Source organism: Phoenix dactylifera, chromosome 6 (assembly GCF_051530095.1).
Source record: "Phoenix dactylifera cultivar Ajwa chromosome 6, Ajwa_hap1_PhDact_Kaust_v1.1, whole genome shotgun sequence".
Classification (NCBI taxonomy): Eukaryota; Viridiplantae; Streptophyta; class Magnoliopsida; order Arecales; family Arecaceae; genus Phoenix; species Phoenix dactylifera.
Genome location: NC_143195.1, coordinates 30,896,036 through 30,911,220, shown reverse-complemented (window position 1 = coordinate 30,911,220; position 15,185 = coordinate 30,896,036). Strand labels below are relative to the sequence as shown.

Here is a 15,185-nt window from a genome sequence, read left to right as displayed (position 1 = left end):
GATTTGGTCTTATTTCATGAAATAAAATTGTTATCATGGGCTTCGTGCTATTATGGGCAGCAACCTACAATAGCACGGCCGTGTCATAAACCGGATTTGGGGCGCATAATATAAATTAAAAAAAAAAAATCATGTCCAGATCCGGGGCGTGACATTTAGTGGTATCAGAGCTTAGGTTTAAGATCATTGGGAATTATGGCAATTAAACTATCAGAAGCTTGATTTAAGATCACTTAGGATTTGTGATATGAATGATACAAGAGCTTAAGATTTAAAACTACTAAAGACTGTGGCACAAGTGGCTTCAAAGTTGGAGGTTTAAGATCATTGAGGATTGTAACCAAATTGGAATCAGAATAAAGGTTTAAGAACAATAGGAAATGTGACAGGAATGTATGAGAGCTTAAAGTTTAAGATCACTAGTGATTGTGATAGAAATGTAGAAAATTTTCAGGTTATAATTAAATTAGATTTTGACTAATATTAAGTGGAGTACTAGCCATGGAATATTAAAGTATATTGTGATTGTTTGTGTGTTAGTATATAAGTGATTTTGAAAGATCAACTTGATATCGGGTACTGTGGATAATACTTCTAGTTTGAAGTTAATTATTTTGATGACAAGATAGGGTTCATTCATAAGTTGTTTAAGACTTGGACAAGAAAAAAAAAAAATTATATTCTTCGAGGATGAAATATGTATAACAATTATGCATGAAACTGTTATATAGAAAGAAAATATATTTGAGGATGAGACTTAAGAGTTTTTCCTTTGTTTACTTGGAATATGAAATATTAGATCTTTTCAAATTACAATGCAAAATTGGTATTTTGATTGAAAGTCATTTAGTAAATTTTGAGAATAATTATCAATGTTGAAAAATATTTGAGGCTCAAATGTTCTACTATGGATAAAGTGCAATAGTTTATGATCCTACAATAAATCAATTAAATGAACATTAGTTGATGTTTTGATTAAAAAAAAAAAAAAATCATGTTGTAGATTTTGGGATGCGATTCAGGATTGGGGAAATTGGAACAATTTAGTTTTTTGGCGGAAAAAAAAGAGAGTTAAAAAAAAAATTTCTTATTGGTGGAATTGATCTCAATGTAAAATCATAGAGCTAAATTCTTGAACCATATTATTAGATTTTGGTGAGTCGAATATATATTTATATCAAATATATATATATATATATATAATATATATATATATATATTATAAGTCGAGGCTATGAGTTAATTTTGGATTTTGTATCACTATTGGTGAAAAACTAAGGTGATGTCATGAGAGGCCTAAATGAGTTTAACCAAAAAAAAAAAAAGAAAAGATTCGAGATGGTTGAATATGCTAATGAGTAAGTCAATCTAGAATTTTTCAACAGAGCATACAAATAATATTCTTAAAAGAAAAGTCAATATCAAATTGTAGAATGGAATTTTCAAGGGAATCTAGAGTTGGCTTAGCTCGAATTGGATTTAGAATGTGATTACTTGATCATAAAATGGTACAAATATGGCAATTATCTCGAGGGTTAATCATGATCTAGTGTACTTGGAAAGTAAGGATAAAAATTCTGATTGAATATTATATATATATATATATAAAGAATGATGATGATCTAGGATTCTTAAGAAATTTTGGAGAATATTGATCAGAGTTGCGCAGTGAAAGTGTGGTGGACTGAGTCATTTTAAACTGATAAAAAAAAAAGAAGAAGAAATATTGACTGTATTTGGTAACATGTTATGATAAAGATTAGATTTTTTTAATAAAGAAAACTTTTGTTAATAAGAGAAGGCGAATACTGTTGATTCTCAGGATAATCATGATATGGCTACGTTATCACTTTGATAGATTTTCCAATGTTGGTATGCTAAGGAAAATCTTGAACATTTCATGACTAGGGTGAGTTAATCATTGATTGCATATGATCTAAATTTCAAGTATCCAAATAAACCATGTGTTATTTGTTCCATCGTTATGAGTTATAAATTAAGCTTCGTGACATATTAAATTATGGTATCAATATCTTGTCTTCTTGGACTTGCTCTTAAGATTTGATGCCAATCAATTTCGAGATAGACCATTGCTATCTAATGACCATCATTACCTGTTCAATTGGTGAATCACATACCTAGCCATATAAAGACTTGATTCTAAGGTTGGTCATTATCTTTTGAGGGAACATCACCCTACCATAATAAGTGTATCGAATCCATTTTATTTCAGGTTCTACCTGAAATACAATTAATCGATCTTGTTGTGAATCGATCCCAATCCGATCGGGAGTGAACCTACATCAAACATAGATTTTAAGTTAGTCACTTATCTAGTGCTAATCTTGCTAGTTTTTGACAGTTGATCCAAAATTATCTACCACACTGATTTTGATCGAGAAGAACGAGATCTTAAATTATGTTACGTAATGAGCCGAGCACCCCTCAATTTGGAAGATAAAGATTTCTTAAATTTCGAGGACGAAATTTTTATTAAGGAGGGGAGAATGTAATATCCAGTCCAAAATTGGATTTTGGGCCGATTGGGCCAAAGCCGGCGGGTCAAACCGGCTTCAGCCCATGAAGAAAAGACTGAGACAGAGGATCGTAATAGTCTTCTTCCTCAGAGTAACGGAGGCGAGATAGGAGCGGGGACATCGTGGCCTCTTGAATGGCCTCTGATTCTGCCCGACCACCGCGAGCATCACGGAGGTGAACGAGCCACAACCATTTTCTTTCTTCCCCGGAGAGGGCTATAAAAGCCCCCGATAGCTCACCCGATCCGAGACCCCCCTCCTCCCTATTTTCTCCTTGCTCTCGGACCAGGATGTTGCCAGATCTGGGCACTCCGGTGGCCTGAAGTTCGCCACCGTCCTCGCTCATGTTGGGTTCCACCTCCGGTATCCTCCACCGGCGCCTCTCCTCGTCGGACTTCACCACCCGCGCCCCTGCTCTCATTAGTGAGGTAAGATCCATCCATTCCTCCTTTTCTTTACTGCCTTTCCTCCTCTCGATCCACTCGGGAGGATAGATCAAATAGAAGAAGAAAGAAAGAAAGAAAGAAGAAAGGGAAGGGGGAGACTCACCGTGGGCGCCGGCCGCAGGCACGACCATGCTTCTGCAGGTGCCGGCCACCGGCCGCACGCCATGGCCACGGGCTGCGAGCGCGGCCCCAGGAGCGGCTGTGGCCACAGGCGCCGCAGGCACTGCGGGTGCCGCCGGCCGCTGCCCGTTCCTCCCGAGCATTCCGACGAGCTCGCCCTCCTCCCTTCACGAGCGAAGAAAGAACAAGAAAGGGAGGAGGAGAAGAAGTCGGGAGAAGAGAAGAGGAGGAGAAGAAGAAAAAAAAAAAAAAAGAAGAAAGAAGGAGAAGAAGTTTCGGGAAGGAAAAAAATAAAAAAAAAAAAAGAGAAAAGAAAAAAAAAAAAAGAAGAAGAGAAGGAAAAGGAAAAGAAAAAGAGAAGAAGGAAAAAGAAAAGAAGGAAAAGAAAAGAAAAGAAAAAGAAAAGAAAAAAAAAGAAAATACGTAAATAAATAGTGAATAAGTAGGATTTTAGTCCAAATTATCCGGTTGGGACTTGAGATTTATTCAGGTCCATGTTAGAGTTTTAATTTAATAATGCATCTGGAACTGTTTGATAGGTACAGAGAATTTGACGGACGAGATTAGGATTGTGTGGGCGAATTGAGGTAAGTAACCCTGGCACTGATCTTATTAATTTAGAAATCACTGTTTAATTGTAAGAATAAAATAAAAATATATATATATATATATATTGTTATGATGTATTTTCTTAAAAGTAGGATCAAGCATATGATTGCATGTGATTCATGAGTTTGGTTAAATTGCATCCTTCATAAATATTTCAGTATAAATTATGGTTATGATAAATTGCATGAAAATGAGATTTGTGGCATGATTATGAATTTTATACATTACGATGAATTATGGTTATGATAAATTGCATGAAAAAGAGATTTAGATTTGTGGCACGATCATGAATTTTATACTTTACGATGCCATTTGTCATTTTCCAACCTATGTATGAAAGTATGACTTACGAAAAAGAATAATGATTTATGAACTCTCAGATAGCTATGCCTACCTCTAGAAATAGAGGTCAGTCGACCCCTCTGGAGCTAGCATCCAACGAATATGGCCCTCTGCCAACGGGTTAAAGTTGGTAACGAATATGAACAAGTTATAAAACTCGTCGACTACGAATACGAGCCCTGTCACGGGATTATAGTGACCATAGCAGCACATCCGTCTGAGAGTAAGATTTATAAAGTATGGATGAATGGCAACATTTTTATATGACTTGCATTATCATGTTTATGAACTTGCATGGTTGGAGCATACATTGGTTTATGACCCGATTATATCATCTCTGAAATGCTTTATTTTGCTATAACTGTTATATTCTTCAAATGATGCATTGGCATGAGAAAGATTATGCTTGATCTAATAAGATAGTACATGGTTACTTACTGAGCCGCAAGCTCATACCCCTCCTGTTGTTTTTTTTATTTCAGATAATTAAGGCGATTAAGAACGGGAAAGAGTAAATGAAAATTGGAGTTGAAGCATAGTTACAGGGATTCTTAAAAGTATCTATGTTAATAAGTTTGGGTTGTAATATTGCAAACTCAAGTATTTGATTTAGATGCTCTGTACTTGCTTCTTTATGATTAGTAAATAAATTTGATCAGATTTGGTCTTATTTCATGAAATAAAATTGTTATCATAGGCTTCGTGCTATTATGGGCAGCAACCTACAATAGCACGGCCGTGTCATAAACCGGATTTGGGGCGCATAATATAAATTAAAAAAAAAAAAATCATGTCCAGATCCGGGGCGTGACATTAATTATGATGAGTTTTCTAAAACTCTTTATGCCCATCTGAATTTCCAGAATAATTACCTTTGGAAAATTCCCATGATTCTTCACACACTCTATCTAGAATATTAGTTGACTCTTTGCTTACCACAACTAGACTTTAATGACGCATAAGAATATATCACATAACAAAATTAAACATGGACAAATGACAACCCATCATATATTAGCACACTATATAATTTTAACTCCCCCAATGTGCTAACAGGTAACCAAACCCAAGCTTCTCCTAAATTGCTCAAACTTCGCCTTCGACGAAGTCTTGGTAAAAATATCAGAGACTCGGTCATTCGTATCTACCTTGACAAGATCAATCCCCTTTTTAAGCATCTTCTCTCTAATGAAATAATGACAAACTTCAATATAGTTGGCCCAAAAATGGAGTCTTGGATTAGAAGTCGGCTTAATGGAACTAAGGTTGTCCCAACCAATCTTTACTGGCTTATCCATAGGATGAGAGATTTTTTTGATAAGAGTATCCTTAGCCAAGCGCACTCTTGCGCAGCTACTGTAGTCGCATGGTACTCTATTGATAGTGCAATAGTTAACTGTTTGTTTCCTGCTACACCAAGAAATTATTGCTAATCAGTTGCTAAGGATAGAGCTTGAACTAGATCACGATGTTGACGGGCTGCCCGTCCAATCTGCGCCAATGGAGCTCTTCACGTAGCATAAGAATGATTTCACAAGTAATATTCGCCACCCCAAGCTTCGACGAGAATGTGGTCTAATAAATCTGCAACTTGGATTCAACTAGGGCATCAAATTATTAAGGATTTCCACAATTTTTCTAGTTTTTGTCAAATAAGAAACCTTATCAGTTGCGAGCAGTCCCTGCAGTGTGTGATGCAAGGCATTGTCTGATATCAATTTCTGGTAGACTCAAAAGATATTACTCCCAGATATCATTTCAACAAAGGGGCCAGGCTCAACACATGCATGATCTCCAACATCATGCCTTCTAGGCACAGAAAATAGTTGAAGAAACAAGCACCAAAACCAGATTGCTGTGCCCCTTTTCTTTTAAAAAAAATGAAAAGGAGGCAAGGCGCCACCCAAAATTTTATTATCAAACGAAATGAAACAGTCTGTCTGCTGTGCTCAAAAATAAAAGGGAAGGCATGTGGTGACGTGGAACGTTCCTCCATCTAGTTATGCAGACTTCGTCCTCTGGATCCTGGGGCGTTTATCGTCTTTCAATCAAGCTCTAGGGCTGAATCATTGAGCTCAGAACCCGGATTTTTTTGGCTACGTCTATTGACAATATCAGGCAGTGGCACCAAGAAACTCCAGGTTACACACACGAGTAAGCCTGCAACGTAGACGCTTTGCCTGCTTGCAACGTTAGCTACAGTCTCTACCCTCATAGATTGGCCCTCCATTATATAGAAATGAGGCCTGTGCATCAAGATGGTTGGATTGCAGTGAAGCTAAATGTAGGTGTAGATAAAACTAATGCTGATCTCCCTACAGGATCCTATTTGTGGAAAAAAATATTTACAATTTTATAAATTTTATACAGGAAATACAATACAGATGGCTGGATCCTACTTCACAAGATCATTTAACGGTCATTAATGAGATCCAGGAGCGAAACCCATCCTTTCGACTCTTGCAAGAGACTCGCAATGAGCAATTGATCTTTCTCTTCTCTCAGATGTAATCTGTATAAAATATCAGACATGTTTTGCATATAACATGCATGACGGGACTTCTTACTTAACCTGAAACAGAGCCATCTAAGATGGCCATGAAGCTCTGGTTAGATTACATTGTGTTAATTCTTAAAATGTTGATTTGGCTTGAGGTCTTTGTCAAATCTTTACCAGTTATGCCGTTCTTGTTACAGTTGTTTCCTAATACAATCATGTTTTTTCAATAAAGTTTTCTTCTGTCAATTAAACTTAAAATCTGGTGTACAGACATGAGATAGCATGCTCAGGTCTTCAACATTAGATGTCAGATTTATGGAGAGAACTGAGGGCTAGCTGTCCAATATCTACATTTGGATTTCTTTAAAACAAAAAAGAAAAGAAGGTTTAAGAAAAAAAAGATTAGAAAAAAAAGACATTAAAGGTTGGGTATTGGATTTTATGTTTAATATAAGGAATCTGATTTTATTTCCGACATGTAAAATTTCTGGTTGTTTAACAAATAAAAATAAAAAGAAAGAAAGAACAAATGGAGCACAACAAGAAGAGAACTAGGGGGGAAAAAGAAAATTGAAACAAGACGGTAAAGGGGCAAAAACCGAAAGTTAAAATTGATGGAGGATATGTGAGAAGCGAAAGAAGATTTACTAGTGGATCCACCTAAAGCAAAAACTTAACTAAACTCAGAGTCCCCTTCACATACTAACACAAAGGCCTTCTCAACGAGATGAGGTCAAAGATTGAGCAGCATATTAGGAAAATAGCAACATAAAAAGAAGAGATTTCTACGCAGCAATGATAAGAAAAATTACAGCAATAAAATTCTTAATTCTCAAGAAGGATTCCCCATAGGTTCTATGCACCTCCTAGCTGTAGATGAATTTTTCAACAAATTCAAATTGAACCTAAAATCCCAAAGTTAGGTGTATCTAGACTCCTAAATATTTGACTCCAGATTTACAAAAGAAGATTCTAAGAACCAACTTCACAATCAACACCCAAATTAGTGATTAAATAATGATTTCTGACAGTTTGACAACTTCTCAGAGAAAAAGCCAATAATTTCCTTGCTTGATGTCCAGTCTGAGCGATTCAGAATGTCATTTGAAAGCTTATCAAATTATCTTTCCTTACTCCTTGGTTTCAGACAAACATTCAAACTACATATAATTAAGCAATCACTCAGTTGTTGCAGTATGAGGGCCAACTGTTTCCTAAATTGCAACCATTACATGCCTGTTTTATCTTGGTTTGCCTTTGGATGCTGTATAGACACAACTGTCTCATCTCTAATCTCATGATTTGTGCCATGCATATAAAAAAGCCTCTAACTCCAAAATAAGAGAATAAAATGTCTCACCTGATAGGACAACTTCACAAGAAAGCCACTTGTGACAACACTTCAAACAACTAAGACTCGAATTCCTTATCTTCAGTAGTTCAGAAACAAACAATTATTTTCAACAAGTTGGCCTTAATTTCAAGTGGTTACAAATTCCAGAAATATATAACAACTATCAAATGATAAAATTTAATTTACACCATGAACTAATAGGTTTAGGCTGACCTGGCTAAGCTAGTATAGCAATCCTAATGGCTTTGGAATCACTTGAAGTAGTCCCTGTAGCTAGTAACTACTACTTGCTGGTCATAGATTTAGGTCAAGCTTCACATACATGCACTCAGATGTGATCATTTACTTTAAAAAAAGAAAAAACTCCAATACCTAGGAGAAACAAATTACTTATCAAAACACTAGTTTTCCTCATTGAACCTCCAATTATCAAGAGATAGAAGTATATAAGAGCTCAGCTCCTTGCAGACGTTGGTCATGAGGAGTGACTTCAAGCGAAATAAAGCAAAGCCCACACCAACACTGTCACAGTTTAACTCTTCTGTACCGACATTTCTGGAATGCAGCAGTATCTGTGGGTAAACAATCTGTTGGGAATGGGCATGGCGCTGCATCAGCTCCTTGATCTCGGAGCGAGTCACAAGGAGTAGGCACCACAGCGCTTGAGACCCCCTCAACATCAGTGCAGTTCCACTTCAGCTTCTTCGACTTCACAACATCCACAGTCACGTTAGACAAGCATATCCCAGTGAAGGGTGCCTTAGGAATTCCCTCCAACTTTCCAGCTATGGTGACGTTCTCGGCAACCACATCACTGTAATTGATATTCTGGACTAGTGGGATTGCATTGGGGTCGTAATTGTCATCAGGGTGCTGCCCATAATTTCCTGTCATCCAGAAGACATACTTCATGGCGTTCAAGGTCATTCTTCTCACAAAAATATCCTTGATGTATCCTCCCCTACCGATGGCTGTCTTGATTCTGACCCCAGATTCTGTGTTGATGGCCGTGATATCTTCAGCCCTGATGTCTTGGACTCCCCCAGACATCTCGCTTCCAAGGGCAATGGTGGCACTGGAGGGGGAAATGCAGCTGAGCCTTCTGATAATTACATGTTGGGTCGGCATGTTGAAGGCAATTCCATACTCATCCCAACCGCTTTTGATGGCGATGCAATCATCCCCGGAGACTATGAAGCAGTCCTCAATGAAGACATTGGAGCAGGAGTCTGTAAGGACAGGAAGCACCAAAACTCTTGTTCAAACTTTGGAAAATTATTGTATCTTAATTGTGTACTTCCCCACTAAAAACTAGAGAGGAAATGAAGACACTGGGCTTCATGTGTTATAAGAGATGCCATATAAATTACAGTTTTAAGAGTGATTCTTTACAGCGGTTGTGAGTAGCTGGCTATGATTAACACCAGAAGGTACTAACAATATGTACAGCAAGAATGGATGGCAAGATAGGCATAACCCATGATGATTATGATTATAAAACTTAGGACACTTGTTTTCAACTGTCCTAATTCTTACACAGAGAGATATTATTTCTTGAGATGAGTTCGATGAGGTCACATCGAGCATTCTTCTCTTCTTTGCTTTCTTGCTCTGTACCCATATCTCTTTCTCTTCTCTTCCTTCTTGTAAATAATTTCTGATCTAATTAATAAAGAGGGGGAAGTTTCTTGCTTCCTCCATTTTCCATCAAAACAAAAGAAAAAAAGATGAGTTCGATGAGGCTGGGTGGAGAAGATGGCAAGAAGGATGCAACCGAAAATTGTTGAACAAGGTGCAAACATAGAATTCTTAGTTTCTCAGTAGTGTAATTATTTTTATGTAACAACCCAAGATCTCACCCAAAAAGGCTAAGCGGAAGATATTATTAGGGTTCTTTGATCCTATACAAGTAACGAAGATCTACCCAGCGAATAACTAATGTGAAACTAAATACATGCTTACATGGGTCATCACATACTCCTCCGTTTAAACCCTGACATTCTCGTTGGGCTAAGGATCCCAATCCATTCACTATATAGCCTCTACGAGCTTATGCCTATGATAGCCTCTACGAGCTTAAGCGTTATATAGCGACTATAGGCTGGCGCACAGGGATAGCCTTCACGGGCTTACGCATGGAATCTTTATAGCGCCCATGGGCTAATGCATGAGAATAGGCACCACAGGATTATGCGTGGAATCTTGATAGCGCTCATGGACTAACGCATGAGGATAGCCCCCACGGGCTTACGCGTAGAATCTTGATAACGGCCATGGGCTAATGCATGAGGATAGCCACAACGGGCTTACGTTTGGTATTTTGTCAGTCTTGGACTGAGTCATGATCTTGGTTAGTCCAAAGCCAAAAATTAATTAATAAGAAATATGGAAATCATGTTGATGAGAAACGGATGACCTGACAGTTGTTGAACAATTGATTATATATATATATATATATATATATATATATATATGTATGTATGTATGTATGTATGTATGTATATGTGTGTGTGTGTATATGATTATTTATAAGATGATAATGCGATCTTTTGTGCAAGTTATTTGTATGAGCTTTTCGAGTATTGATACGATATTTATTTTATTTGGTATTGCTATTAATTATTTTTTTATTATTTATGGTGTAGCAGTTTGGGATTCTTACTGGGCTGGAAAAGCTTAGACTCTTTTTTTTTTTTTCCAGAGTCATAGAAGACATTGACTCAAATAGAAGGGATGTGGAGTTCGTGCAGCCAGTCATTAGTTAGTTAGTTATTTATTTTATTTTGTTGAAACCGATAGAAATCGAAAAATTTGTAATTGAACTATTAAAGAACTATGTAAGTGGATTAGTTTAATTGTTGGTATTGTGTGAACTATGCTCATATTTTAGGCCTAGCATAGTCTCTAAGGCTTTACTCTAGGGAGTGTGCGGCCATGTCATGCACCCGGACTTGAGTGTTGGGTTCAGAGCATGAAACTTTATTTGACCGTTTTTCACTTGTATATTACATATTTGATGTCTATTTCTTTTCTTTTCTGTTCTTTTCTTTCTTTACTTTTCTTCTTCTTCCTCCTTTAAAAACACATGAGAAGCATATCCAAATATGTTTACAAGAGAGGATAGAGCAGAACATTATATACACACTAGCATGTGCATAACTCATCTAAGTTTCCTGTTAGCATTTTGATTGTTCAATAAACAAAATTTATAAAAATAAATTTTCTAGAAGTAGCAGAAGTACCTGGATTAATTCCGTCAGTATTTGGAGAATCAACCGGGGCAAGAATTGTGACATTTGACACAAGAACATTGCTGCACAGTTCAATTGCTTCTGTCAGCATTTAACTCTGAACACAATCATGTTAAATCTTTTGTACATTGTAAGGTGTGACTTATGATGGCAAGTAGTTTGTTTAGTTTTCCTTTAGGGAGATGATCAAACCTGCTGTAAACCGGATGAAGGTTCCATGCGGGAGAGTGTTTGAATGTAAGGTTGGAAATAAGGATGTGGTCTGAGTACATTATTTCAAGCAGGTAACCACGAGTGTACTCCAGCTTATCATCGTGGAACTTATCCCACCAGATTTTCCCCTGCCCATTGATTGTTCCATTATCCCCTGAAACATATCACCCAACACAAATAGAAACATGGATTTACATTAGTTGTAAACATCAATCTTTTTCCAAATCAAGATTTGCCGTCTCGATATCAGACCCCGTACCAGTACCACACTAGCACGATATCGATACGGTACGGTACAAAATTTTTTTTAGCATACCGAATGTCTGTATGCCATACATACCGAATACCAGTACGAAACCGGTATGGTACGGCATTTCCAACATCGTCCGATTCAAACCTGTACAGCAAACCTTGGTCCAAACCAACACACACCATGAAGTAGACAACTGAGACTAGATCTAGCCACCAAACTTTATTGACCAACAATCTGTGCTAAGTTAGGTGGCCAGCTAGATTCGAATTCACCATATTTCCGCACAAAAGAAGGGCAAGAATACGACGCATTGCAAAAATAAGCAGCAAAATGGGAATTCATATCTTGCAGAGGCCTTGAAAAGAATAATTGCAATACCTGTGATGACCACATCAGTGAGGTTAGAACCCATGATGAAGTTGCTGTATCTTCCACCAGGCAAGTCCCTTCCTCTCCCATAAGAGGGCAAGGGATCAATAATTGGCCATTCATCGATGTCCTGCAGCACCACATCACGCCATATGCCATAAGCGTTTGTCTATTGTTCAGATATAGCCATGACAAGCACTGTCTCTAATTTTTAATTAACGTCAGGAGTTTTAATTTTGAATTGGCAGTAAATATAAAATCTTGTTTTTTTTTTCCACCCTTGTGCATTATAACGTCACCTTATATTTCATATGCCTTGAATAGACTCTACGATGACTCTAATTATATTGTATAGGAACGAACAAAAATTCTATAGCAAGCATTGTATAAATAGATCATAAAGCAAAGCCTTCAATATATGCCCCTTCATCACCTTTTCAAATCTTAAAGCATAAGTAATTAATAGAGAAGAGAGGGAGTTTGACAGAGTCCCCTTTAGTTTTCTAGAGAGAGGACTTCCGCGCCTCTCCTCTTCTCCTCCCAAGTCCTCCCGCCGCCGCTGCTGCTGTCGTCCAGGCGCAGGAGGGGGAAGCGGGGGCAAGGAAATGGAATCCGAGAATTCAGGGAGGGAAGTCGGGATCTGGAGGGAGAAATCGGTGTGGATGTCGGCGAGGGCAGACGCTGTCATAGTTGGCGAGGAGGACGAGCTAGTAAATCGTTTAGCGGGTAAGGGGTGGATGCCGGGAGTGAGCAAATAGCCTGAGAGGCTGAGACCAAACAGCCAGAAAGGATGACATCATATATATCGAGAAAAGGGCGGCGGCATGTTCGGCGAAGCAAGATTCCCGGATAGAATCGGAGCTGGCGAAGACGCGGTCGCAAAGGATCCGCTTGCCGAAGACCATGGCCTTCGCGGCGGTGGAGGCAACGCTGAGCCAGGTGTCGTCGAGAAGTCACTGGCGCAGGCATGGCAGCGGAAGAGACAAACTCAGCGGTGGAGAACTGGGGAGGAGAATAGGACGCGCCAAAGAGCGGGTTCACGATCGAACCAACCGAAAGTCTCGAATGGAAGCTTGTTAAGAAAATCTAATCTAATCCAATTCACACCCGATAAAGACCTTTCCAAATTAACATGAAATGACAGACGTCGGTGCAGAAAATTGTATTCCCCAAGCGCATAAAGAGTTTTATGCGAGCGTGTAAACAGCAGCTCTTAGAGCAACCCCAAATCGATCCCCTATGACATCATCGTTCGCAAACATGACGCCATACGCTGGTATCAGACATCCGCATAAATATTTTATGCGCAGAGAAATGATCGACAAGAGGAGAGGAAAGCCAGACAGTCCACGTGACTTTGTGCGTGTGCTTTGTCGGTTACAGTTGTTAGGAGAGCGTGCCTTTAATATTTTATTTTTGAATAAAAATTTTTTTACGACAGGGGGTGAAAAGATCTTTCTATTTTTTATCCCAGCTACAAAGCAGTTTTATATAGATGATTGATCTTGTAACCCATAAATAAATCTATTAATTTATAATATTAAATTCCTGACCACTACATACATCGTGAACATATAAAGTTTTTGTCCCAACGAAATCACTTGTGTGTGACTTGTGATTCGCAGTTCGCACGCTTCCGGTGGCAGGGAGCAGCTTGTTTTGTCACACACGTGTTATCCAGAATCTGACACGTCTGCAAACAGTCGAGTCAAATCCTTCCAGTCTGGTATTTTGGGCTCACGATGGCCATTGGCCAATGAACGTAGTTTAGACTTCGGCCTTCAAGAAACCGCCCAAACGGATGCTGACCAAAACGCTAGCTTCCACTTCTTGGTGGAAAACAGGCAGGAACAGCGTGCCTAACACCGTACATGGTCCCTCGAGTGGACCACCATTACCTCACATTCCAGTGCTCTCTCTCTCTGCACGATTTGATCAATATATCTCCAACCACCAAAGCGTTATAAAATTCCCAAAACCATGATATGTGACAGTTTCGACACGTCTAAAGGAATTTTAGAAAAAGGCTAATTGAAATAAACCGCATATTTATTATACGAATTTTCAACAACTAGAGTTAATGGCCGAGGGACAATTTCTTCGATCCTTCTTATCTATGATCTTCACCGTCCATCCAATACGTTTTCGTTCAGATGGACGGACGATGATACAGTGTATTCTTAAATTATACTAGAAACTAACTGTAATCGTCTTCTCGGCCCCTAAAAATAAAACTACCATTCGCAAGTGAAAGAGACTAGGAAAGTGACCAGACCTGGGAGGCCAGGATTTCGGCGTCGCGGTGGAGGAAGAGGGTGAAGTGGCTGGTGAGATTGAAAGGACCGGTGAGCCACTTGCCGGGGGGAACGACGAGCATCGCCCCGCCGTCGGCGGCGTAGAGGCTGAGATTGGCGACGGCCGCCGCGAAGGCGCGGGTGTTGGAGGTGGCCCCGTCACCCACCGCCCCGAAATCCGTCAGGCTCGCCGTGTAGGCCCGGCAGCCGGGGGCACCCGCCGCCTCCCCCGCGGGCCAGCCTCCGCCGGGCCTCCGGCGGTGGTGGCCGGGGCGCCTTAGCCTCGTGCACTCCGCCGTACTCTTAAGTCCCGCCACCGCCACCACCATCCATAAGATCACCAACTTTAGTACCTGTGTGACAATTAGAAAAAGAATTAGACAAAGGAAGGAAAATATATCGTTGTTTTATTATGTTTCCAGATCAATAAGAAGAAATTTTTTTTCTTTTTAAAAGTTATAGTGCAGAAAGGAGGAGAGGAGGGCGTTACGTAGAGTTTTCTTGAGGTATCACTTCCGAGCAACGCCATTATTAGTTGGGAGAGGAAGACGGCTGCAACCGTCCCCAGAGAGATAGGGGAAAGCGAGGAAGGAGCGGAGGTTTTGGGTGCAGTTTATTATACAGAGGAAATTTGGTTCGGAGAGCGTCGTAAAAGAGTGACACCTTACTTTATAAAAGGTTGTTATCCTCAAATTACTTGTCGGTCTAAGGCCCTGTTTGGGGGAGCTGTGGGCAGTAGAGCTGTTGGAAGTAGAGCTGTTGGAAGTAGAGCTGTTTGAAGTAGAGCTGTTATAAAAAGCTGTTTGCTGTTTGGTAACTACATTTGTAAAGTGCTGTGACACTTTAACATATGTTTGGTAAACAAACTGAGAAAGTACTTTTGTATAACAAAATTAC

The 15,185-nt window shown here is 39.1% G+C and overlaps 1 protein-coding gene across 2 annotated transcripts; it reads right to left on the bottom strand.

Annotated features, from left to right (window-relative positions):
* Positions 1 to 7,965: 7,965 nt before the first annotated feature.
* Positions 7,966 to 14,934, bottom strand: LOC103721626 (putative polygalacturonase). Of its 2 annotated transcripts, XM_008811897.5 has the most exons (6): positions 14,779 to 14,934; positions 14,270 to 14,641; positions 12,004 to 12,124; positions 11,352 to 11,526; positions 11,151 to 11,221; positions 7,966 to 9,137 (listed from the first exon to the last, which is right to left on the bottom strand). In XM_008811897.5, exons 1-6 carry the CDS (start codon positions 14,815 to 14,817, stop codon positions 8,434 to 8,436), a joined length of 1,482 nt encoding a protein of 493 aa, XP_008810119.3. In that variant the 5' UTR covers positions 14,818 to 14,934; the 3' UTR covers positions 7,966 to 8,433. The 2 variants fall into 2 exon arrangements, with proteins under 2 accessions (XP_008810119.3, XP_088579753.1); XM_088723627.2 differs by lacking the exons at positions 14,270 to 14,641; positions 14,779 to 14,934 and adding an exon at positions 12,428 to 13,059.
* Positions 14,935 to 15,185: the final 251 nt, after the last annotated feature.